The 24,498-nt window shown below is 30.7% G+C and overlaps 1 protein-coding gene across 1 annotated transcript in view; it reads right to left on the reverse strand.

Moving 5' to 3' along the window:
• LOC142329105 (adenylyltransferase and sulfurtransferase MOCS3-like) overlaps window positions 1-24,117 on the reverse strand; it is a 40,760-nt gene extending 16,643 nt beyond the window's left edge. Inside the window, exons 1-3 of the mRNA XM_075373441.1 lie at window positions 24,095-24,117; window positions 22,023-22,320; window positions 17,162-17,398 (exon numbers count right to left, since the gene is read on the reverse strand). Coding sequence (XP_075229556.1) covers window positions 17,162-17,398; window positions 22,023-22,320; window positions 24,095-24,117 — 558 coding nt within the window. The remainder of the gene's footprint in view (window positions 1-17,161; window positions 17,399-22,022; window positions 22,321-24,094) is intronic.
• Window positions 24,118-24,498: the final 381 nt, after the last annotated feature.

Consider the following 24,498-nt stretch of genomic DNA (forward strand, 5'->3'; position numbering starts at 1 on the left):
GCGGTTGACGATGCCGAACACACTATTTTTGAGTGCAGACGATGGGAGGAACAACGTATAAATGCAGGACTGATGCATACCCGACCGGAGCAGCTCTCGGAGTGGCTCTTGGCTATGTCCGGAAACCGGAATAATTTTGCAATATTTGCAAGAACAGTTATCAGAATAAAAGAAGATGAGGCAAGACGACTGGGATACTGAGGAGTGTAGCTTATAGTAGGGCTGGGCGTACAGCCCCGTTCCTGAGGGCTCACATGCTCTGGCGTGTGCGTTCCATGATGGAGTGGGGATTCCTGGGGTCCGTTAGGTGTGAATGAATGAAAAGACCGAGACCCGGCCGGCGGTGTGGGTTCCCGGATACGCTTTGGCGGCTTCGGTTCCTGCGCCATCGGTTTCAGGCTGGCAAAAGGAAAGACTGAGACCCGGTCTCCGGCTGGTGGGCTGGGAACGGCATGGCCGGGCCTGGTTCTTACGTTGGAGATTAGAGGCAGGCAATTAAATGATCCGGAAAGGACACGTCCCCGAGTCGAGTATACTTAATCGGATGTCCGGCAAGAACACCGGTATCCACGATCTAGTATTTAAATCCGTATAAAAGTAACTAACTGCCATTACTAGTATTTGAACGCTGGAATTCCCGACTTCCAAGACGGCTTACTTGGGAAGACGCGTTCTTCACTAGACCGACCCGGTGAGTTTATTACTCGGTTTGATCAAATTATTTATTACGTATTCAATATTATTATTACACTATTACGCATGTAAGATTCGTTGCAAGATTACACTCGGTCGTGATTGTCTGATCTGTCTGTGATCGCAGGTTCTTGTGTAAAATTTCTAAGTAGAATATCTGCAAATAGTCGAAATGTTCAGCGTCAGTATAAAAAAGTAATTCATTTGCGTAGACCTATTTAAAGGAATTAGTGTCTCGTACGTCTAAATTATTCTCAAAGAAAGAAACGCTTGCGATACAAGTGACGGGAAATGTATATCGTGAAAGTAATCTGTAATTTATTGTAAATTGTACGTACAGTATTTTTTAACATTTATTTTCTTAACATCTATGTTATTTTTGGAGAATTTAATAATTTAACGACTAGGAGTAGGTTTGTCGCTTAGAAGAGGTGTTTCATCGTAAAAAATAAATATCATTCTATAACAGCATACGGAATAAAAGTAAGAAATAACCGTGTTTTTTCCGTATGGAATTTGTCTTTTACGGATTAATATGTATGTCGTAATAAACAAATTTTGAAAGTATTTTATTTTTGACGTTACTAAGCCCTTTAAAACAACTAGTTTATGTTTTATTTTACTTACGACAAAATTTATCGGATTTTTCATTATACGTAAATACGAGTAGACATACAGGAATAAAATTGTACGGTAACTGATTTACATAATTTTTATGATGCTATCGTACTAAATTTGACGTTTATATTTCTGTTATTTTTTTGGCTCTTAATTATTATTCGGTTTGTTTCTGTCAATTTGAACAAAGATACTATTGTTTTTTATAAAAGCGCAACAAAATTAATTTCTAATAAAAAACAAACAAAAGGTCGATAGAAGTGGACGAAAAGGCTTTAAGTAAGTAGTTGCCGGATCGAGTTATTAGATTTAAAACCTTGTAAAAATTTAAGAAAAAATACAAATTAAGAAATTAGATTTAAAAAAGATGTTTAGAAACGTACTTTGTTTATAGGAAGAATTTATATACTGGCGGCCGAAGGAAATGGATAAACTTTAAGCTGAAAATGAAAACATTTAATTTCATTTACGTGAAATTTGGAACAAAAATACCATTTATAAATACCTTATAACCGTTACGCCTTAAAAATTATATTCTTCAAACGCCCACTTCTTTCGAGTATGCGTTCTTGAAGTCTCTGCTGAAATTTCACAGCCTTTTCTGCAAACTTTCAGTCGTAAAGTTTGCGATCTCTTCTTTAATTTACTTTAAAGTTTGTCGGTGCTTTGAGATTTGGTGTTATTAATCCTTTTCTTCAAAACTATCCGCAAAGTCACATCCGCATTAATCGGGAGTCCGTGCGGCTGTGAACGAATGAGAATAATAATACTATCGATTACGTTGTATTTCTAAGGGCGATAGATGTATGCGGCAAATGTAAATCGTTAGTGACAATTTAGATAATCATTACAACGCACTGTTTTGTTACGAAAAATAAAAACTTTTTCGATCTGTCGAACCCTTTTGATCCGCAATCCGATGTCGGAGAGCAGGTATCTAATTAATTTGTCAGATCGTTTTGTAGTTAACCGGACTATAAAACCGCGGACCGATTCGACATAAACTACATTTATGAAACGTTCTGTCCACCTGCAAACGTTTCCTCGGTCCGTTGTACTGTATATTGCACTTCTGTAAAAACTTTAACGAACTAAATATTAAATCGCAGAGAAATCTAAAGCTCAGATATTTTACAAAATAAAAATAATCAAGATAAAAAAACGAGTTAATTTCTGGGTTATCGGCTGAAAAAATCCGTAATTACACCGGTGCTACTGTTAAACAAAATGTAACTTATGTCGATTCCATCCTGTAATTAATACGATTATTTTTCCATCGATAATTAATACGATTACAAATACGACTTTAAGCAAAGCTTAGTAATTGCGAAGTCTGAAATTTTTAAAAATATAACATTTTCGTTTATCGCGTTAGTATTGCTTGCAGTTTTCTCCATAAATATGATTACGGCACTTTAATCGTACGTTCTAAAAAATAAGCATTAAATGACCGAAAGAAGCTTTTTTAGCCGCATTATTTCTTTTATTGGATTTCCTTTGCGTTATTCTTGTTTCTTATTAATATCTTTAAAGAATTTTACGTCGGTTGTGAAATTCAGCATGTTTCTGGAAAAACTATTTTAGTTTGATTTTTTCTTTTTTAATCGGAATGTTTTTTTACAGTCGGTTGTAGTTAAGTTCGTATTTTAACTGTAATTTTTTTATCTCTAGTGTTTTATTCGCGACCGTTTATGGATTGATTATCTGGTAGTAGGACGTATGTTTATTCTGCACTAGACAGAAACGGAACGGGCAAGTCAAGACTATTACCAGCATATTTAGATAATCCCGTTAAACATATTTTATTTTATACGAGATAGTGTTAAGACGTTTTGTTCTTAAAAAAGATTCACTGCTGTCGCAGCAAATAATGCTTTATATTCCTGGGAATACCAAAAATGAAATTCAATTTTTAAATAATTACCTTATTTAAATTATTTCTTTAATCGGTTTGACTGTTACGGATTTGCGATTCGAAACTTAAATTACATGGGCGCGCTCACACACACGCACACACACACACACACACACACACACACACACACACACACATATATATATATATATATATATATAATGTGTGCGCGCACACACAGACACACACACACACAGAGAGGAGAGAGAAAACGTCATAATAAAAATTTAATTTTTAAATAAAATCTGTTCATTTACTTTGTTTAAATTTAAATGAACATATATATAAAAACATTAAAAATTTTTCGATTTGATTGTATATTTCTTTATTACGATTTTCTATTATTCCTGATTCATTTTTCTATAATTCCAGATTTATGTTTTTATTTTTTTTTATACCGCTTGCACAATTGAAAATAAATGTAGTCATATGTTATAACTTTTTTATATTCTTGATGTATTGTAATAAATTTTCTATTTGCCATATCGATATAAAATCACGATCGCATTCTTTATTATCGGACTAAATTATATGTATAAAACTTTATTTCCAAATTTATTATCTCTACTGTTATTTCGAGTCATTAATTTTATATTATTATTTTTTTCAGTTCTATCTTAAATAAAGCTTTATTTTATTCTATTTAAAGCTCTATTTTTCGATTCGAATTTCAGCGACCGTCATCTTCTTTCGTTCAAAGTAACGACGGTTTAATAAATAATTTAAAAAATAAGGTTTTTGCAGATGAAGTTTTGTGGAAATTTTGTACCTTTTGATGTTAACGCGCAGTATCCCAAGATTTTCAACAAGGAAGCAGTGGAGATCTTACCCGTCGATCGACGGTAACGATTATTGTAAATAGAGGAATATACACTCGTAATCGGTTCGTGCGTAAGGGGTAACACAGTAAGTCGAGACCAAACAATCGAATGATGATTTTATCAACGAATCGATGGATGGAACAACAGTAGATCTTCATTCGCATTTCTAGCCGATTTTTTCATCGATAAGAATGAAAGCTAAAAGAGAATTTCAATATTTTACGCGCGTTCGGTTGAAATATATTCTTCTATATTTGTTTTCATGATATTTAGAATCGCGTTATAAAATTAAACCGGATTAAAGAAACACAAACTTTCTGAAGAAACCGCAGATGTTACCAAACGACTGTGAGTCCACGGTTATCTGTTATCAAACTCCATGTTTTCAGAACGATATCCGAGTACAATCGGATCGTTCTTTTTTGGCATTCGCATAACCGAAAAGGTACGTGAAATTTTATCGTCTGACTTGTAATTACGCTAATACGTGTGAAACACAATCTCCGATGTATCTTGTAATTTGCCGCCGAAGTTCCTGAAACAAAAACTCTCGCTATAAGCCGTGAATATGTTTACAGGTACTCGTTTACCATACGGCACTCCGATTTTGGGTCAACGTATAATGCCTGTACGCGTAGCCCTTCCTGAACGATGAAATTAAAAAAAATTACTTTTCTCTCGGTCAGGAACAAATTTCTAACTTATACCTTATTAGCTGCGACTTTTAAATTAATTAATTAACGGTATTTCACACTTACTCGTCGTTAAAATAATACAAAAATATACTCGCCGACTGTAAAAACAAAATGCGAAATTAAAACATTAATCTCAGTACTATCGTTAAGGAAGCAGACGTTAATGGCACACTGCTCTTAGGATTATTTAATCGCACTTGCAGTACCGGGGCGAAGGTGCTGTTTTCACGACGTATTCTTCAAGCGAGCGATAATTACCCTTATTAAAATCTGCAAATAATTTAAACTTAAATTTAATAGCGGATCTCTGTATAAAAAATTCAAAACATCTACTGCAGTTTAACTTACGCGTGGAAATTAACAGCCCATTTGTTTAACATATGTTGTTTTAATACCCAAATGCTATTTTAATTACTTTAAACGAAGGTTGAGAATTTGGTATCCGTCACGATAGCGATTCGTTTTTACAATCCGTAGACCACTGACTTCAGTAATAATAGGGCCCTTTAATGAATTTATTTTCTAATTACCTTTGAAACTTATTATTATTTTCAACGATTTGTCGCAATAATAAAAATTCGTTCTTTGTTTAATTGTTTTTTTGGTCGGCCGATGTGGGGGTCGTGTAGGCTTTTGATTATGTCGAATCTTTTACGACCGGCTTGAACCTAAGTGCTTCGTTCAAATTTATTTGTTTTAGCGTCGATTCATCGTAATTTTCCGCACTCATCCTATCGCATTTACACTTAAACTTACGCAGACTGTGAGAGGTACAAAAATCACAAATATTATTTTAGGTTTTTGGATCGTTTGTAATCGGTAATTTATAGTTCGCCCTCAAAAATTAGTATCGTTGGTGTTATATCGTACGGAATGTAATTCCGTAGTCGTAATATTTTTATTAGGTCTGCATATTGCTTATACTGTATGTATTTTTATTCGCTTAATATGTTTCACGTCCGTTTTATGTCGTTCTTTTTCGTATTAACCGAATATATTGGCGTACGAGTGTAGCCGGCCGAATTAATTGTGTAGTGAAAGCGAAGGGGGCGATGTAACGAGAGAGAAAGGAAACGACAATAGCTGTATTTTTCAGACGTTAAATTTTATCGATAGTTTTATTTGAGTTGTTACGTGTTTTATTATGACGTTTGATACGCAAAACATACGCTATGAAAACGGTTTAGGACGGTTTTTATTACTCGGCAACTACTCTGTATACTAGACTTGTTTTCTACAATTCCCGTTGAAGAGGTATTGAACATTACGATTAGGGTTTTGATGCCCAACGCATTATACAAATTACATACACATATACACATACACACACAATCGCCTCCCTTTTCGCTCTCTTTCTTCCTTCCTTTCTGTTACCGTTATTAGTTCGATTAAAAATAAGAGATAAGCAAAATATATAAGTATATATCGGGTTATACGTAGGCGGGATCCTGATCTCTTTTTATTTTACTACATCCAGTTATACCGCTCTGCTCGTTGCTCTTCAGCGATACAGATAAATACAAATAGAGATTCGAACTGTGATTTACGTTTACGAAAAGCGACTTTACTGTAGTCGGGCTTATTTTAAAGACGTATTATTTTAGAGTTTTCCAGTATTTTTATGAAAATCTTTCTCGCCTTCGTAACCCCTTTTCCATCTCGTTTTTGAAAAAAATACCTACATAACGTAACAGTGTCGCTAATATACAGAATTTAGTCCAAAAACGATTTTCATACCTTTATTAAGGATCTAAATAACATTATTTTAAACTTCCGCTAAATTGGCGCCTACCGTCGGAAAAATGTTAAAGATAATTAAACGATAGTCAAATTAAAAGAATTCGACTGTCGTTTATTTTGTTAAGGACTATTTTTTTACGTAATCTGTTAACGAAGTTAACAGATTAAAGGAATTAAAATTATTAAAGGAACTCCAACGAATTCCTTTTATAATTTATTTTTAGATAATAAGCGAAAAATTGTACGGTTTTAATGGCAATTTACAGTTTTAGCTAGGGGTTGTTTCTGTATTAAATAAAATTGAAAAACCGCTATTCACGCAGGAAAAAAACAAGATCTAATACGGTGTAAAACTCATTTTTTTCAACGGTTTTCTTACGCTCGAAACCGGTAAGCTGAGTTCTTTTTTTTTTTGTGCCGTTAACGTTAGAACATGTCCTGAAAGTTTTTTATATTTTTATTGAATATCTCTTTACATTCCTGTCTTTGGAAGTTATCGACGTTTATTTTCTTCTGAAATTTTTTCGATTAAATTTTTTCATATCTGAAAAGGTAAAGAAAATTCAATTTCAACCGCCGCTCCCACCGTGTAACCGAAAGTATAACCGTAATTTTCTTCGAAAATTCTGTAAAAAATAGACGTGTTTGAAATCCAAATTAATCGCTTAAATGCAAACGCATGAATTAATGTTAAGGTATAACAGTAAATATAAAAGATTATTACAAAACGAATCGTAATTTCGGTATCAAAAATTATTTTGAGCATATCTTTTAGTATACGTTGAACGGGAAGCCGATGAATCTTGTTTTTAATTAATATTATTTAAAAATTCACGAAAAGAGTCTTATTTTTCCCGTAAAAGAAATCCCTTTTATTGTATTTCAAATAAATCGGTCGGGAGATTTTTCAAATGATTTGTCAATTTATTAAAACGATAGCATAATATGGCCCTTTCTCGTAAATATAGTATCGAGTTATAAATGAAAACAGTTCCGTTGTGCGGTTTGGTAAAGATGGATACGGTTATTTTTTTAAGTATAAGTGACCGTTCTTTTTACAAAAATTGCACATTCATACAGAAAGCAGAAAAAAATTAGAAATATGGATTAGGAGATGTAAAATCTAAACTGAGTTTTTGATTCCTAGATTAGCGTCTTTTCTCATCTTAAAATTATATTAATCGGTTGATCTTCATAACTCCTTTAATTTTTCTAAATGTATTTAACACTTGAATTAATAATTAACAGCATTCTTTACCTACCCGTTCTGAAAAAGAAAACATGTCAAGATGCATTTTTCAATATTATGATGGACATATTAAAATATTTCCAAAATATTTTAACCGATTTGCGTGAAATGAAAACTGTTTGTAATGAAATTATTGGCTTATTAGATTTACTTTCTGAAATTGTTCTAAATTTATCTTGAAATTATTCATTTACTGTCAAAGTTAACAAAGTTTGCGAATAATTCTCGTTAGATAAAAAAAAATATCAAAATTTGAAAAAGCAATCTAGTATATGGACTTTAAAAAATACATTTTTCAAACCAGAGTGGAACAATATTAAGTCCGTAATCTAGGACCCTGTAAACGCTTGCAAATCGGTAAATAACAAATCTTTTAATCCATTTTAGCGCCCCTAACGAGTGCGATTAGTACTACCGGGTGATTAAAAAAGGACTTCACAAATGTAAAAGCGTATAAAAGTTTATTTAGATAACTTACAAATTCGGTTGAGGGCTCATTTCATAGCAAAACATATCAAGTTTTGGCTCACGTAATTCATTAGTACCAGATTCGGTCTCCAGCGTTGTTAAAATAGATACTTACCGGTATGGAACGTGCTCGCTGTGCGTTTTGGTTTCACGGTTTGAAGTCATCGATTGCAGTTCAAGGTAGTTTTCGTAGAAAGTAAAGGGAGCATCTTAGTAGGCGTAAAATTTACTCTTGGCACCAAATCTTCATTGAAGTAAGTCGTTCTGTTAGACATACTAAATCGCGTGGGCTAGGACGCCCACGCGTCTGAAACTGCTGTTAAACAATTCGGAGAAATCTTTGCACGTAATCTGAAAAAAATCAACTCGACCTGCGTTACCAGAGAATGGCATTCTACAAACGACTGTTTGGCGCGTGTTACGTAAGCGATCGCACTTGAAGCCGTACAAACTGACTGCGATTCAACACATCGCAGATGACTACGAAGTTGCACGGCTGCAGTTTTGCGTGGAAATGATGAATAGATTTGCAGACAACGATACTTTTTAAGACGATGTAATTTTTAGCGATGAGTCGACGTTTGACATGTCTGCCAAGGTGAACACCCCTAACTGCCGAATATTGGGTAGCAAAGACCCTCGTGAAGTAGCCAAAGCTACTTTTGTTGATCCGAGATTTTAAAAAACCCGCATTTGACGTAGAAGAAAATGCAAAAAACGGATAACCGATGAGGTTACAAATTTAATCGATTCAAAGCGAATGGACGGCGATACTCGGCCGTAAATAGAAATCTTAGAACCTCAGACACAACAAATCCTAACGATTGTCTTTAGAGTTTATTTGAAGAAAAATTACGAAAGTGCAAACAACTACTCCTGGAACAACCGGAATATTGCAAATACGACGGTATTTGGAAATGCCACGCTTAAATAGACGGAAAATTCCTTTGGAATTTTGGGAATTGTATAAAAATTCATTACCTGAATTATACCAGATAAATTTAAAATACTCCTGTTTACCTGCTACGTCACTTCTCTCAGAAAGAGTGTTATCCAACGCCGGGCGGCAAACCGATTTGCGTAGAAATAGACTATTTATAAAACATCCTGGACGAAATAAATTTCTCAATTTTAAATTTTATCGCGGAATTTTAAACCGATTTATCTTTTATTACTTGTTTTTTCCTGTTATTAAGTTTAATAACTTTTAATTTAGGAACAAAAATTAAAACCGTAATCTAATGTGTTTTTGTGAAAAAAATTAATTAAAATATTAAATAGATTGTAAACTAATTTAAATATATATATATATATAAATGACATTTGAAATTGATAGAGGACATTCCTATTTTGTTTATAGCGTGCACGGTTCGGTTAAAAAATAATGTATAAGGGAATAGGTTACAAACGCAAAACGAAAGGATCGAGCGATTACATCTTCCGTTTAACTGATTTATAGATATTTTTAATGTACGTGAGAAGTCGGTTGAAAATAAAAACAAGTGAATGACGGTTTTATTTTTTATATAAGCAAAATAAGAACCTTTTACATAGGCGGCCGTAAAATGTCAGTATATTTTTTATTATCGTTATGAACGATTGTATAAAAAAAATCTATATATATATATATATATATATATATATATATATATATATTTAATAATGTCACTAGTAGTTTATACCGCTATTTAGAGATAGCAATTATTTTCTGGGAACCGTTTTAACTCGTATGTCAAAGTACAAAATTTTCAAGAAATTAAGAAAAGAAGATAATTTTAATGTTTTTCCGTAAAGGCTCGAATACGACAGGCATTTGTTTTAAAGCTACGATCGGTTTGATAAGGATGATGTCTTTTAATACTATTTTATGACTTACTAAAATCCATCGTACGTACGATGTTTGTTAAGAGGTGATCGGTATTACTTAAAACGTACCGTTTCGCTTAAATTTTTAATCTGCTATTCTAGTACAAGCTGATTTTTACTTTAATCTTTTACGTTTCTGTGCGTTAACCTACCTTGTAAATTTTTTAAAACCGCAAGATTTTTTCGTTATTTCATCATCGCCTATGCTCTTTCTACGATTACCTTTTGTTATCGCTTTAAATTTTTTTTAATCGGCGAATGTTTTTTCGTTGTTACCGAATGCTGTTCCCGGTTATCGCTCGATCGAATTTGATCTTAAAATAGTAACTTGATGCGACAAATAATTAAGTAAAATAAAAAATAAAAACCCTCGGGTCTTTCTCAAGTTTTCGAAAATAAACTCTTTACTAGTATAAATAACCGCTAATACTGTTTGGTACCGTTATTTATTTCACACGTAAAGTTTTTTTATTTGTAAATTTTACTCCGCCTATAGTTTAGTTTCTATTTTTATCTTGTTATGTACGTATTCCGTTTGAAGGGCACGATCGTCTTTGTAGTTTATTCGCTATTGTTGTTACGTAACTTCCTGTTATATTTTATTGCATATCTCTGACATAATTTCATAAAAATAAAAATATCGACGGTCGTTAAAAATCATACTCGTGAAATTCTTTTCTTTCGGCTAGTTTATTTGCTCTCGTTAATCGTTATTTTCTTTGAATCGGTTTCCTTTTTTCTTAATAATCGATCCGCTGCTCGTATTTTATGATTTACATAGTAGTGAGATCGATGAGATTTAAACTGCGGTTAAGTTTCCAGGTGTCATAAGGTAAACTTTTTTAATGACGTTCAGTAGTTTTTGCGGTTATCGGGAACAAACGAAAAAAACGTCAATAGATGTAGAACTGAGGTTAATTATATTTTTTTGCAGTTATGTATATTCTTCAACAAGACAGGATTTAAATTTCTTGCCGTGTATTTAAAATATTTTCACGTTATTTTACTACAAGTATGTAATTACTTTTCCCTAATATCTCAGCAAAAAAAGCGGTTTATTTGTTATATCATTTTTATCTTCAAATTATAATTTATAAGCATCACATTTAATTTAAATATATTAGAATTAAGATTCGTTATTAATTATTTTATCCGATCATTTTATTTATAATTTTAAGATAAGATTGTATAATTAGTTAATGTATTTTATTTGAAAAATATATTCACGTCGGTATAAATTGAATGTAAAATATTCAGCGGAATATAAAAATTCATATTCTACTGATGAGCACAGATTAGTTCATATTTTATCAGCGACTGAAATACAAAAAATACAGCTCTGTATAATTTTAATATTATATTTATAATTAGACCGTACGTACAGAATGTTGCGAAACGTATTCGCCAAACTCCAGAATCTGATTCAGGACACCAAAATGTGAAAAAACGTTCTGATCGACTTAAGTCCTACTTTACTTTTTTCCTTCTGGACGCCATTTTGTGATTTTCAAAAATTATTTCTCAGGAGCCGGTAAACCTACAGTAATTAAAATTTTATAAACGTCACCTTAAAAAGTGGCGGCCATCTTAATTTTTTTATTCTTCAATATTTTTGTGATTGTTTATTTGATATAATTAATACTAACACAAAATTTATTAAGCATTTTATTTTGAAGAAAATGACACCTCATTTGTAAAATTCCGTTGACAAACAATCGAGTTATAGCAGACAATTAACCCGGCAGTACGGTTTTGCTAGCTGATAATTTTTTGTCTGTTTCTATTTTCTCCATTAAATATTAAAAAAATGATTAATAACAAATAATAATATAAAAAATTAATAATAATATAATAAAAATTATCAGCTTTTAATATTTTATTCCTTCTACGTTGTATGCTTGGAAATACAAAAATTTTAATATTTAATCAAGACACATTTATAAAATTATTATATTAGTTCTTTCCTTTAATTCTGCAGGCGAAACATTTTATTTGGTTTGCCTATGCGTGTGTGTGTGTGTGTGTGTGTGTGTATATGTATTGAAACATAATGGATGCACACTTATATCACAGTCACAAAAACCAAAAGAGAGAATATGAAGAGATTTGTTAGTTATTTATAATAAATCGTTTATATTACAGAGCATGCTTACTCACTTATTATCTCTCTCTCTCTCTCTCTCTCTCTCTGCAGTATGTGTGTGTGTATATACACATTAAAACGGATGAACACGTACATGAGACACAAAACATCACCCTTGAGTTTTTTTTTTACTAGACAGCTGTCATTTCCTCTTATAAGAGATGATTTATGTCTTTTAGTTCTCTTGCGATGTCCCTTTTTTCTTTAACGGTAAAGTTTTATACTACTCTAGTCTGCAGTTGCTTTTTGTTAATTTACTAAATCAGTCGTATTCTTCCTAATAAATACAATAACATTTCATCAAAGATACACAAGTATTCACTTCCATTTGAATTATTAAAAAATCAACATAATTATTTCTTGTAATCTTTTCTCTATTTTTTCTTTAAAATATTTTTTTTTCGGTTGCGGACCATTTCTAATGGTCCGCAACCTTTCAACTAATAACTGTAGATGATTTATAAAAATATAAGATAAATTATAATTTTCAGTTATTATTAAATAATCAGATGTACTACCATCTCTATTACATATACACATTTTTAAAAGTACATAGAATTTTATTAAAATTTTTTTTTTTTATTGAATAATTATTTATTGTAAAATTCTTTTTACAATCACGGGTTAATAATTATTAATTAATTAATATATTTAATTAAATTTAAAAAAAAACACGTTAAAAAATGGAAAAGGAGATGATGTCTGATTCGAACCGATATGCCTTTTCCTTATAGATCCAGATATTTCATAAATTAAATTTTCCTTTAGGTACTCTAGAACCGACGGAAAAAAGTACCACTTGTGATATATCATTGAAAAGCTCTCAATGAAGGCCTATTACTGCAGTTAAGAAAAAGTCCAAAGTGAAATTTGTTTTGGATTTCGGGCTTTTTTGGACATTTTTCATTCAATCAATTGCAATCAAACGGGAAGGTAAACAACTAGATGTTAGAGCAGTAATAAATCCAAAATTTCAACATACTACTACTAATCGGTTTGTAGTTATGCGAGATACGTACATACATACATACATACATACAAACATACTCGCATACATACATACGTACGTACGTACGTACAGACGTCACGGCGAAACTAGTCAAAATGGATTCAAGGATGGTAAAATGGATATTTCGATAAATCGTTAAAGAAAGTAGCATTTCAAAATATATAGTTAAAAGAAGACAGATTTATAGGCCAAATATTAAGACGTACTGGAATAGTCGCTCTAATATTAGAGTGACTTGTAGGTGGGACAAATTGTGCCGGCAGGCAACGTTTGGAATGTGTAAAACAAATTGTTAGAGATGTAGGATGAAGGGGTATACCGAAATGAAACGACTGGCACTAGATAAGGGAATCTCGGAGAGCCGCATAAAAGCAGTCAAATGACTTAAGGCAAAAAAAGATACAGATAGAACACGTTTCAAAAATATTAAACGGTTTTGATTTAACTTTTTAAAAAGCATTAACCAAATTATTATTGATTATTTATTTGAAGAAGTTTACGAATTTGAATATAGATCAAAGATATGCAACAATCTATTTAATACGCGCTATCGGTTAAAAAATATTTGAAGTTACCTTTTTATAATTTGATATAATACAAAAATCTACTTATTCATCGGCAAAACCTCACAATATGATGCGGTATGAAAAGTTTATCGATGCAGATTTGGACGATTTTTAAGTAATTTATTAAAAATCCTGTATTTTAATTTTCGTTTCCTTCTACAGTTTAAGCTAAGTTTATTTTACTCTCGCTTATATAAGATCACTCGGACTTTCATGCAAAGTATTTGGAAAAAGTTCCGTTCCGTGTTACGGTATAGAAAATAGTTTAAATGAATGTGAAAACCTCCAAAATCGGTGTCTTTTAATATTCGTAAAAACTGTACGTAACGTGTAGATCCCATTACACGTATAGATTAATGTATCGATTACCACTACAATCGTCTTTAGTAAGAAATTCACATCCGATTGATTTTATAAAATCGGTGGATTTCCGATAGTTAGTTTATTTATTTCATTGTTCACACACACTTGCGCGCGCGCGAATTCTGGATGATCTGTATATGCGATTATGACTTGGTTTTTTTTTTGTGTCTTTCCTATCGGATTCTTTAACGTGCAATACTCATTACATTCTTTGAGCTATTATGACCGTAGCGGCTTCATCCGGGATTTAATTTACGTTTTTGTTTACGCCTCTTTCCCTGATCGGTCGTTTGAATTCGTACTAGATAATGAAAAGAAAGGGGTTCGTACTTATTCGCCGATTTGCAACCGGCATCCGTAATCTGCATTTAAAAAATATAGCGCCACAATAATCGTTTAGGTTACAATATTAGTAGAGCGGTTACTTATTTAAAGGACAAAAAGAGCAAAAAACTATCTAAAATTTTTAACTTTTCCTTTTTGTCATTAATTTGTCGTGTACAAGTGTTAAAAAGTGTTTTGATAATGCAGACATCTCTGCAAATGTTCTTGACCGGGAATGAACTGATATACTTCGATTAATTTTTATATAAAACATATTTTCACGGCGATCGTAAAGCGTCCGGTAATTATTAATCGCATTCTGTAAATAGCTAAATCGATATATAAGTTTTCTCTCTCTTCTTTCAACTCTCGTGTTTATTTAGAAATGAAAATGTTTTATTTTGCAAAAGAAGTTTAAGTATTTTTTTTATATTTGTTTGTTACATTCAATTTCAAGTATACGGCGAGTCGAATCTGTTTCGATCGGTGACGTTATTGATGTTAAACGACGATAAACATAAACGAAAATAAAGATTAAATAATAAATATAAGTAGAAAATTAGTAATTTCAATAATCTAAAATCTATCTGTTCTTGGCTACTCTCAATCGACAACATTAACAAACTATTTTAATTAATTGCAGATATAATTTTTTTAGCCGGTTTTTTTAAATTTTATTTTGTTTAATTAATAACTTTATACGCTAAATGAACAAAATAATACACCTTACAAAATATTAACTGATAAAAAGTAATACATTAAGGTTATTGCCAACTCTTACAATCCAATATTCACACTTAAAAGAAACTGGGGATAAATGTCACATTTTTCCAAGGTCAGTTATGCCAATTTAAAGCCATTTCATCGTAAAAAAATTTATTCTGAAAACTTTATACATTTTTTTATCTATATAATTATTACATGGAATTATGAAATTTATCGTAACGATACACCAGCTTTATACTCTCCTTGTATTCTTCTGCCGCTAGTCCATTTAACCACTGATTAACAGTATTTTAAAGTTCATTGTCACCTGCAAATTGCTTACCACTCAAAAATTCTTTCAATTTCCCAAATAAATGGTACTCAGAAGGAGCTCAGTCCAGACTATATGGTGGGTGATTGTAAATTTCCCATCTAAATGTTCTCAGTAAATCATGAGTCAGACCCACAACATATGGATGTGCATTATTATGCAGCATTGATTTTCCTATTCATTTTATTACGTAATAAATCCCACATAATCAGAGATACTACAATGTAACAACTTACAGGCAATAATGCAGTGTGTACATTACTAGCGTGGTCATGAACGACACAGGTTCCAACCTTAAGGAGAGAAATTTCCCAGCGGTCTTTACTTTAGAGATATCCTTCTATATTACTCACTTGGCTGGGCATTAATGAAATGTGTCTTTCATGCAAATCTGGTGTTTGCATATCATTGATCGTTATTTAAACTAGCAATTAATTGTGTACAAACAACATGAAGGGATTTTCTTGTGTTGTCAGAGATACAAAATCAACTAAATCCTTCAACTGCTACTTAATATTTTGTTTCTCAAAAACAGATGTTAATGTTCAAGGCTGTATGTCTTTTTACAGACAATTTTTTTTCAAGATTCTAAATCACGGGTACACATTTTACAAGAAATTCAAAGACTTTCTTGACTAAATGGATTATCTTTAATAAAATTGTTCAGAAAGTGAAAAACTAGTGAAGCTGTATCAATGTAATTTATGCATCAAAACAAAAGCTTGTCAAGGAAAAATCATTATAGCACTACCAGTAGTTAGCCATTTCATGTTTATTTTACTGATGAATCTGATTTTACTTCAACGGCTAAATAAACAGTCAAACAGAATTTGGAGTTCTGAGAATCTGTGCATTCCTTATATGAGCAGTCACCTGATTCTGTGAAATATAACTTTCTCCACAGCCAGTAACATCTAAACTTCATCGATTAATGAAATTTATATTATCCTCCATCTGATGAACAAACTCAATGATCTGTATCGTACAATTCTCTTTGGGATCTTGTCTACTTAAATAATCAATCCCATTCAATTGGTGAAGTAGAGAATAATACTCAAATTTGCGTTCTTACAATTTATAACAATGCATGTAGCAAGCATTTCTAAATGTTACAAGAAAAAATTTAATTTGTGCATTTGATAGAGTAATAATAATCCTTTGATAAAATTAATATGCAGGCTACTCGGGTTGCACGAAGCATATGATCACTCTGTACAAACACAGCAGACATAATGGGAGAAGTAAGAAATACTTTTGAAATCTCATTCGTCACAATCAATTTGGAGAAATTTTTTTTTTCTCTTTATAGAAGTCTTAAAAAATACGAGGGTTATTTTTTTTCAAGGTCCGATCGGTCAGAAAATTAAAAAAAATTTTATTTGTAACAAGTACTTACATAGTTGCGCTATTTCTCTACATAGTCGCCACTCTGATTTAGACATCTTATTATTATTAATCTTTTTATTAAAATGCTTAGAAGCATTTTAATTAAAAAAATTTAGGAGACTATTAAAAAATAAAAGATGTAAATCAAATTAAGTATTTTGTTGAATGTTCCATGTTCCCTTTTGGGTAAAATTATAAGAACTGAAATCAAGAGAAAAGATGTCTAATTCAATAGAAATAATTATATATACAAAAAACAGTTTACATACCTGAATACTAGCATGACTGACTAGATAGAAATAAAATTCTGTCGGATGTGTAATAGTTGTGTCTACAAATGTTCCAGCTGGAACATTTTTATTCTTACCGTCTTCATCTTCTCTACGAGTTGGGAAAAATCGAGTGTGATGTCGTTTTTGCACTACCAAGAATGTTATTTTCGGTTCGTATCCTTCTTCTAGGCCTTTGCAAGCTCTACGAATTGCTTGTAATTCAGACCCTAACACCTATTAGCACAACAAATAATTTTTAAGAATGTAATTTTCATTAAAAAAAACCAGCTCATTAAACTTTTACAATGTAATGTTCACTTCATTCAATAACATATAAATAAAAACAAATTAATTTTAAGTACTTGATAATGATGTTAACTAATGCAAAATTATAATCAAATTTATAACAGCATTAATGATCAATGATCATTTTATCATTAATGCTTCAATTCTTAAAATTATGCATTAAACAAAATATAAAAGAACAGTTAATAATCAAAGTTGTAATTTATCATTTTTTATTTTTGTTTCCTAATATTAGTTTTTAACATTTATTTTATATTAATTTTATTAATATAATTATTATTTGGATTTATTTTAACAAGCTGATATTTTATTATTTACATTAATTTAGTTAAAAAAGTGATTCCATCTGGAATTAAATTCAATTACAAATTCTGAATGAATAAATTCAATGAAAAAACATGAAATCAAATACTGGAATTATAAGTCTCAGAAAAAAACAACCAAAACTAACATTATTTGATCAACCGAAGTACAGAACAATAAAGTAGGATGACCTTCTTCCATTATACACGGAAAAACGTTTCTGCAAATTTCTCGCATCATCAGTTACATAACATTTTTTCAAATTACATATAAATAAATATTACAAAATAAAAACTTTGTTATTTCTTATAAAAGAATAAAACTTTGTTAAAATTTCATTATTAGATTTTTAGGTATGAATTATATAAAATTCAATGATTCGAAGTTAAGAATTAAAATTAAACACTATATTTTATATATAAAAGGATAAAAGGATTTTATATGTAAAAAGGATTTAGAAGAAACAATGAACGGCATAGATGAAGTCCTACGCAAGAACTATTGCATGAAAATAAACAAGAACAAAACAAAAGTAATGAAATGTAGTAGAAATAACAAAGATGGACCACTGAATGTGAAAATAGGAGGAGAAAAGATTATGGAGGTAGAAGAATTTTGTTATTTGGGAAGTAAAATTACTAAAGATGGACGAAGCAGGAGCGATATAAAATGCCGAATAGCACAAGCTAAACGAGCCTTCAGTAAGAAATATAATTTGTTTACATCAAAAATGAATTTAAATGTCAGGAAAAGATTTTTGAAAGTGTATGTTTGGAGTGTCGCTTTATATGGAAGTGAAACTTGGACAATCGGAGTATCTGAGAAGAAAAGATTAGAAGCTTTTGAAATGTGGTGCTATAGGAGAATGTTAAAAATCAGATGGGTGGATGAAGTGACAAATGAAGAGGTATTGCGGCAAATAGATGAAGAAAGAAGCATTTGGAAAAATATAGTTAAAAGAAGAGACAGACTTATAGGCCACATACTAAGGCATCCTGGAATAGTCGCTTTAATATTGGAAGGTAGAAGGGAAAAATTGTGTAGGCAGGCCACGCTTGGAGTATGTAAAACAAATTGTTAGGGATGTAGGATGTAGAGGGTATACTGAAATGAAACGACTAGCACTAGATAGGGAATCTTGGAGAGCTGCATCAAACCAGTCAAATGACTGAAGACAAAAAAAAAAAAGAAAAAAAATTTTATATATTTAAAAATTTAGTAAAAATTAAAAATTTAAAATTAAACATGAAAGGTTAAAAAATATGATGTCAATTAATAAAATTAAATTAAATTTATTAATTGATGTCATATTTCTAAATGTGATTTTTAATGTTTAATTTTAAATTAAAAAAAAAATATATATATATATATAATATATAAAAGATAATGTTTAATTTTAAATCTTAACTTTGAATCATTGAATTTTACATTTACATTCATATTTAAAAAACCTAAAATAATGAAATTTTAACAAAGTTATATTCTTTATATTTATATTATTTTGTAATATTTACGTATAATATGTAATTTGATGAGAACAATTTGAAAAAATGAAATGCAACTAATGATGCGAGAAATTCACGAAAACGTTTTTGCATGTATCATGGAATAAGGTTAAGTGTCATCCTACTTTATTTATTGTTTTGTACTTAGGTTGATCAAATAAATATAATTTTGTATGTTAGTACAGAGGAATATGATTTTTAAAAGAATTGACTTCACAAATAAATATATATATATATATATATGTATGTATACTAAGGTCACAAAATTTTTAATTGGATCATAATGTACAACAGAGAATAATTACAATGAACTACAAATTAGAAATATTTTTTCTGAACAGAAACCCTGAAAGTGAAGTTTATCCTCAATAAGTCCAGTTTTCTCATCATCTATCACATTTTTTTACGGCACTTCAGAAATTGCTAAATAATAGTACCTTTGAAAGCAGCATAGTTTATAAATAGAATAAATTTTGTTGTATTATATACGAGGTCTGTAAATAAAGTAATGAGACTAGTTTTTTCTTTGGCAGCCAAAATGGCAACATTGTAGGTTACTAGTAAACAGCTGATTTATATTAGATATTAATAATTTTAGTTTATTGTTGCCACACGAGATGTAAACAAACTTTTTGTGAAATGAGTTTTTGTTGTGCATTACAAAAATGAGTGATACTAATTACATGCAACATTGTGCAATGAAGTTCTGTGTTAAAACTTGGTGAGAATGCTACTGAATTTTTTTCAAAATTGAAAAGAGTATATGGAGATTACGTTCTGTCACGAGCCCAAGTCTTTAGAAGGTTTAAAGCATTTTCAGATGGCCGGAAATCAGTTGCGGATGATCCACTCTCTGGAAGTCCATTAACGTCAAAAAGTGACGACCATGTTGAGCGAATCAGACTTGATACAGCAGACCGGCGATTAACTGTCAGAATGATGGCAGAACAATTGAATTTGAACCGTACCACAGTCCATCAAATTTAGACAAATGAATTGGACATGACTAAAGTTTATGCAAAATTGGTCCCAAAAAACCTCACCGTTAAACAGAAAAACAACAGGGGGAAGTGTGCCGCAATCTTCAAGGGCAAATTGTAACTGATCCTGATTTTCTAAAAAAAATGTTATTGCTGGTAATGAATCTTGGATATTTGAGTACAACCCAGAAACAAAATGCCAGAGCAGAGAATGACACACTTCAAACTCCTCATGTCCCAAAATAGCAGAAATGAGCAAATCAAAACCATACTAATTTGTTTCTTCGATACTAATGACATTGTCCATAAGTAGTTTTTGCCTGCAGGACAGACTGTATATCAATATGTTTACAGAGAAATCCTTGAAAGATGTCGAAAAGAGTTGCCCGCATGAGACCAGCCATCAAAGACAACTGGATGCTGTATCATGACAATGCACCTTGTCACACTGCACTCTCAATTAATGAGTTTTTGGCAAAGAAAAACATTCCTGTAGTTCCTCAACCACCTTATTCACCTGACTTGAGTCCCTGCGACTTTAAAAAAAATCCAACACTTTTATGCTTTCCCAAACAAACTGATTAAACCACTGACAGCCTAGCAGCAAAATCAACTGGTGTAATTCATGATATATTAATTTGGTACAGTTTTAAGTTAAGTAGCTGGATAGTTTTAAATGCACTATACAGAGTTATTCCATTTTGTTGTGTAAATTTTTGTAATGATTTATGCGAGTTTGAAAAGCTTACACTAACATCTTCCAATGTTTTGTTATTAAGAAGTGAATGTTTCCGGTTATATCTCTGAATGCAAACAGAACCAGTCCCTCTATATTTCTTTATCAAATGATGAATTGAAGATTTATTTGGTACATTCTTACCCAGGAATTGCAATTGAAAAACTTCTTGGCACAAAACAAGATTTAGTTGTTAAATAATTCTCCATGATAAAAATCCTTTCTTCCATGTTCAAAACCATTCCTTCTTAATAAAAAACATAACCAAAAATAACTAACTGCTCACAAAAAAGAAATAGAAAATTATATCAGCTGATTATAAAACAACAACAATAGGTAAAACTGCCAACATTTTCATCTAAAATTATTGTATTAACTCTTCTAAAAAGTATTTTAGAAGAGTAATTTATACTACAAATAAGGGATGTAAGTTCTTTGTATTATACTGATACTAGCAGCTTGTTAATAGTACTGAGATTTGTTATTAAGTGTCTGAGAGTGTGTCAAGCTAAATCTCTTTCCACACTCAGAGTATTTTTTTTTTTTTAACAGCCATGACTTCCCTTAACTGCAATGAAATTTTTACTGCTACAGAACCATTAATAAATAACTTTATGAAGGATAATGTGTTTAGTATGTTTAATATACAATTTTAAATAATCTATCACGAATGGGTTATGATTACATTCTTGTATAAAGAATATGACAGAGTAAAATCAAGCTGATAATAGATGTATCCAACATGATATAAAATATGTTGACCATTTTTAAATTGAACATATCAATAAAAACATTTAGTTTTCTCAACTCAATGAAAATATTCTGCATAATTTAATGCAAATAGCATGATTCAATAAAAATAGTCTGCATACTTCATTTTCAATAAGTGTTTCTATGTGCACTAACATCTATTTTATTTGAATTATCGCTTATTATACACATTGGTAAGATGTGTGACCTATCAATTTGTTTATTATCTTGTTACTAGATAAAAAAATATGCAAAATAAAATGATTATATTTACCAACTCCTAAAACACCAGCATCTGAGCAATTATTTACTGTCTCAGGTGGTGGAGGTTGAGGATACAGACAACGATAATACGGACCACCTTTATAGTTATAAACAGTTAATTGACCTTCCATCTGTAATGCACTACCAGAAACAAGTGGTTTACCAGATAAAACACAGGCATCATTTAATAAATAACGTGTAGCAACATTATCTGATGCATCAATAACAACATCAAATCTTTTTATTATTCCAAGTGCATTACTACTTTCTAGTGCACAGCAAAATTCACTAACCTTTAAATCTGTATTCAATCTAAAAAAAAAATAAATAAAAGAGTTAGCAATAACGTAGCTGTACTTTCCTAAAGCATGTACATTATTAAATACATTTACAAAATTATTCCATTTATTTAATGCACCAACTTACATTATTAAACACATTTACTAAATTTTTCTATTTATTTAATGCACCACTTTAAATAATTTTTTTCATGAGTCTTAAAAGTGAAGGATAGTAATAACTGGAAAAAATATTTTAAAATTCACTTATCAGGACCCAAAAACAGAATCAATAGATCCATATCTTGAAAGAACTCAATAGATGAGTCCTCCCTACCAGCCTGGATCAATCCACTTCTACATAATTACCACTAGTTTTTAATATATTTTTATTTTTTATTGTTATTAAATAATAATAACCAATTCTTGAAAAGTCTGAAAATATTTGTTCAGATGAGCAATAGAATGAAAAACATTAGTAGAAAATTTATTTATTTACAGAAAATTCTTGTAAAAATCATATTTCTAAATTTGTATACAATGAAGGGAGATCAGACTGTAGGAATAAAAATACAATTAAAGATAAAATTACATAAAGAAATACAAAGATGAAACCTAAATAATTATAAGTTTATGGAAATAATTTTCAAAAATACTGACCAGAAATTAGTAATTATTGTAATGATTAGAAAGTACACTATGCTAAAATATCAATTCACCATTTATAAATAGAGAAATAAATAGTATAAAAAATCTGGACAGAATGCATGAGAAAAGACAGGTGGGTATGTGTGTGTGTAATTGAAAGAGAGGAGTTTTTTCTAGGGATAAACATATTTTTAATAATTATAAAAAATGTTTTTGAAGAAATTAATCCTACACATAAGCGTAACCACAGTGGGGTGGGTGGAGCACTTGCCCCCCTGGATCATTTAGTCAAACAAAAAATTATAGGTCAATATCAACAGGTTATAATAGTACTGCGTGGCAAGAAAGCATGTTTGAATCGTGGCAGAAGCGCTCTCTGGTGAATGAGTGGGGGAACTAGCAGTTCAAGGTCTGGATGGTCAGTGGTAAAACTCAAAGATGAGTGATAACAATGGAGAAGAGAAATCAAAGCAGAATGATGGTGAAAAATACAGAATGTTTGAGGTTGAATTTAAAGGGAAAGTTCTAGTACCTTCTGTTCCCTATTTAAGTACTGCAGTCAGTGCAAATAAGTCAGTTGAGTGAATTGACTAATTTGAGCTAGTTCAGACCGCAATCCCGTAACAATAGCAATCTACAATGAATATTAGAAACTTTTTTAGCACAAAAGTTATGTATCTATATTACTTTCATTTGAGTCTGAGCTGCAAAAGCATCTAATTAAAGCAACCTTAAATGTTCAAGAAATGCACAGACTGTTTTTTTGTTTGTAATAATAGTGATTTTGATATTGTTTTAATTATTGAAATTTTATGGAAAAATCATACAATACTAAATAAGGAAGTAATAACTAGTACACCACACTCCAATAATTAAAAAAAAAATGATTGAAAATTGTAATTAGCTACTTTTGCTTAATTAGAGGGTTTTGAATTTTGAAATGTTTGATTTTGCTACTAGCTACTTCTGCTAGTTGCAAATAATAAAACAAATTTGTACAAAATATTAAACGTTTATAAAAATTAATATCAATCAATAATAAAAAAAAAAAACATTAAAATGTCGACAGCTAATAAGTAGTGAATGGTTCAAAATTCATAATAGTCCAATTTTTGTTGTGATCAAGTTCCATCACTACAAAAGTTATGTTAAACACAAACATTCTAACCTCAAACAGAACCATGTTTGTTCACTTTAATTTTGTTCTGTACATAGCCACAGGCTGTTAGACTTCACCATTCCACCTGTTTCTTTGTTGTTTTTTTTCTACTTATTCTAATATTCTTGTTTCTACTTAGACTAAATATGAATTTTTACTGATTTTCAAAATGTTTAACTTTTTGAAAAATTATTGTATAAAGATGATAAAAAACATTTTTAAGCTTAAAGTTTCTAGTAGAGTCTGTTAAGAAGCTTAAATTCTTAGTTGATTTAGTTTTTTTGGGAAGTGACTTATTTTACTTATTTTCTTTTAAAGTGACAGAAGAGGAAGCAATTAGATAAAAGTAGGGGCAAAAGTGATAACAACAGAGAAGAGAAATCAAAGTAGAATGATGGTGAAAAA

The sequence above is a fragment of the Lycorma delicatula genome, chromosome 8 (genome assembly GCF_047948215.1).
Source record: "Lycorma delicatula isolate Av1 chromosome 8, ASM4794821v1, whole genome shotgun sequence".
In the NCBI taxonomy this organism is placed as follows: domain Eukaryota; kingdom Metazoa; phylum Arthropoda; class Insecta; order Hemiptera; family Fulgoridae; genus Lycorma; species Lycorma delicatula.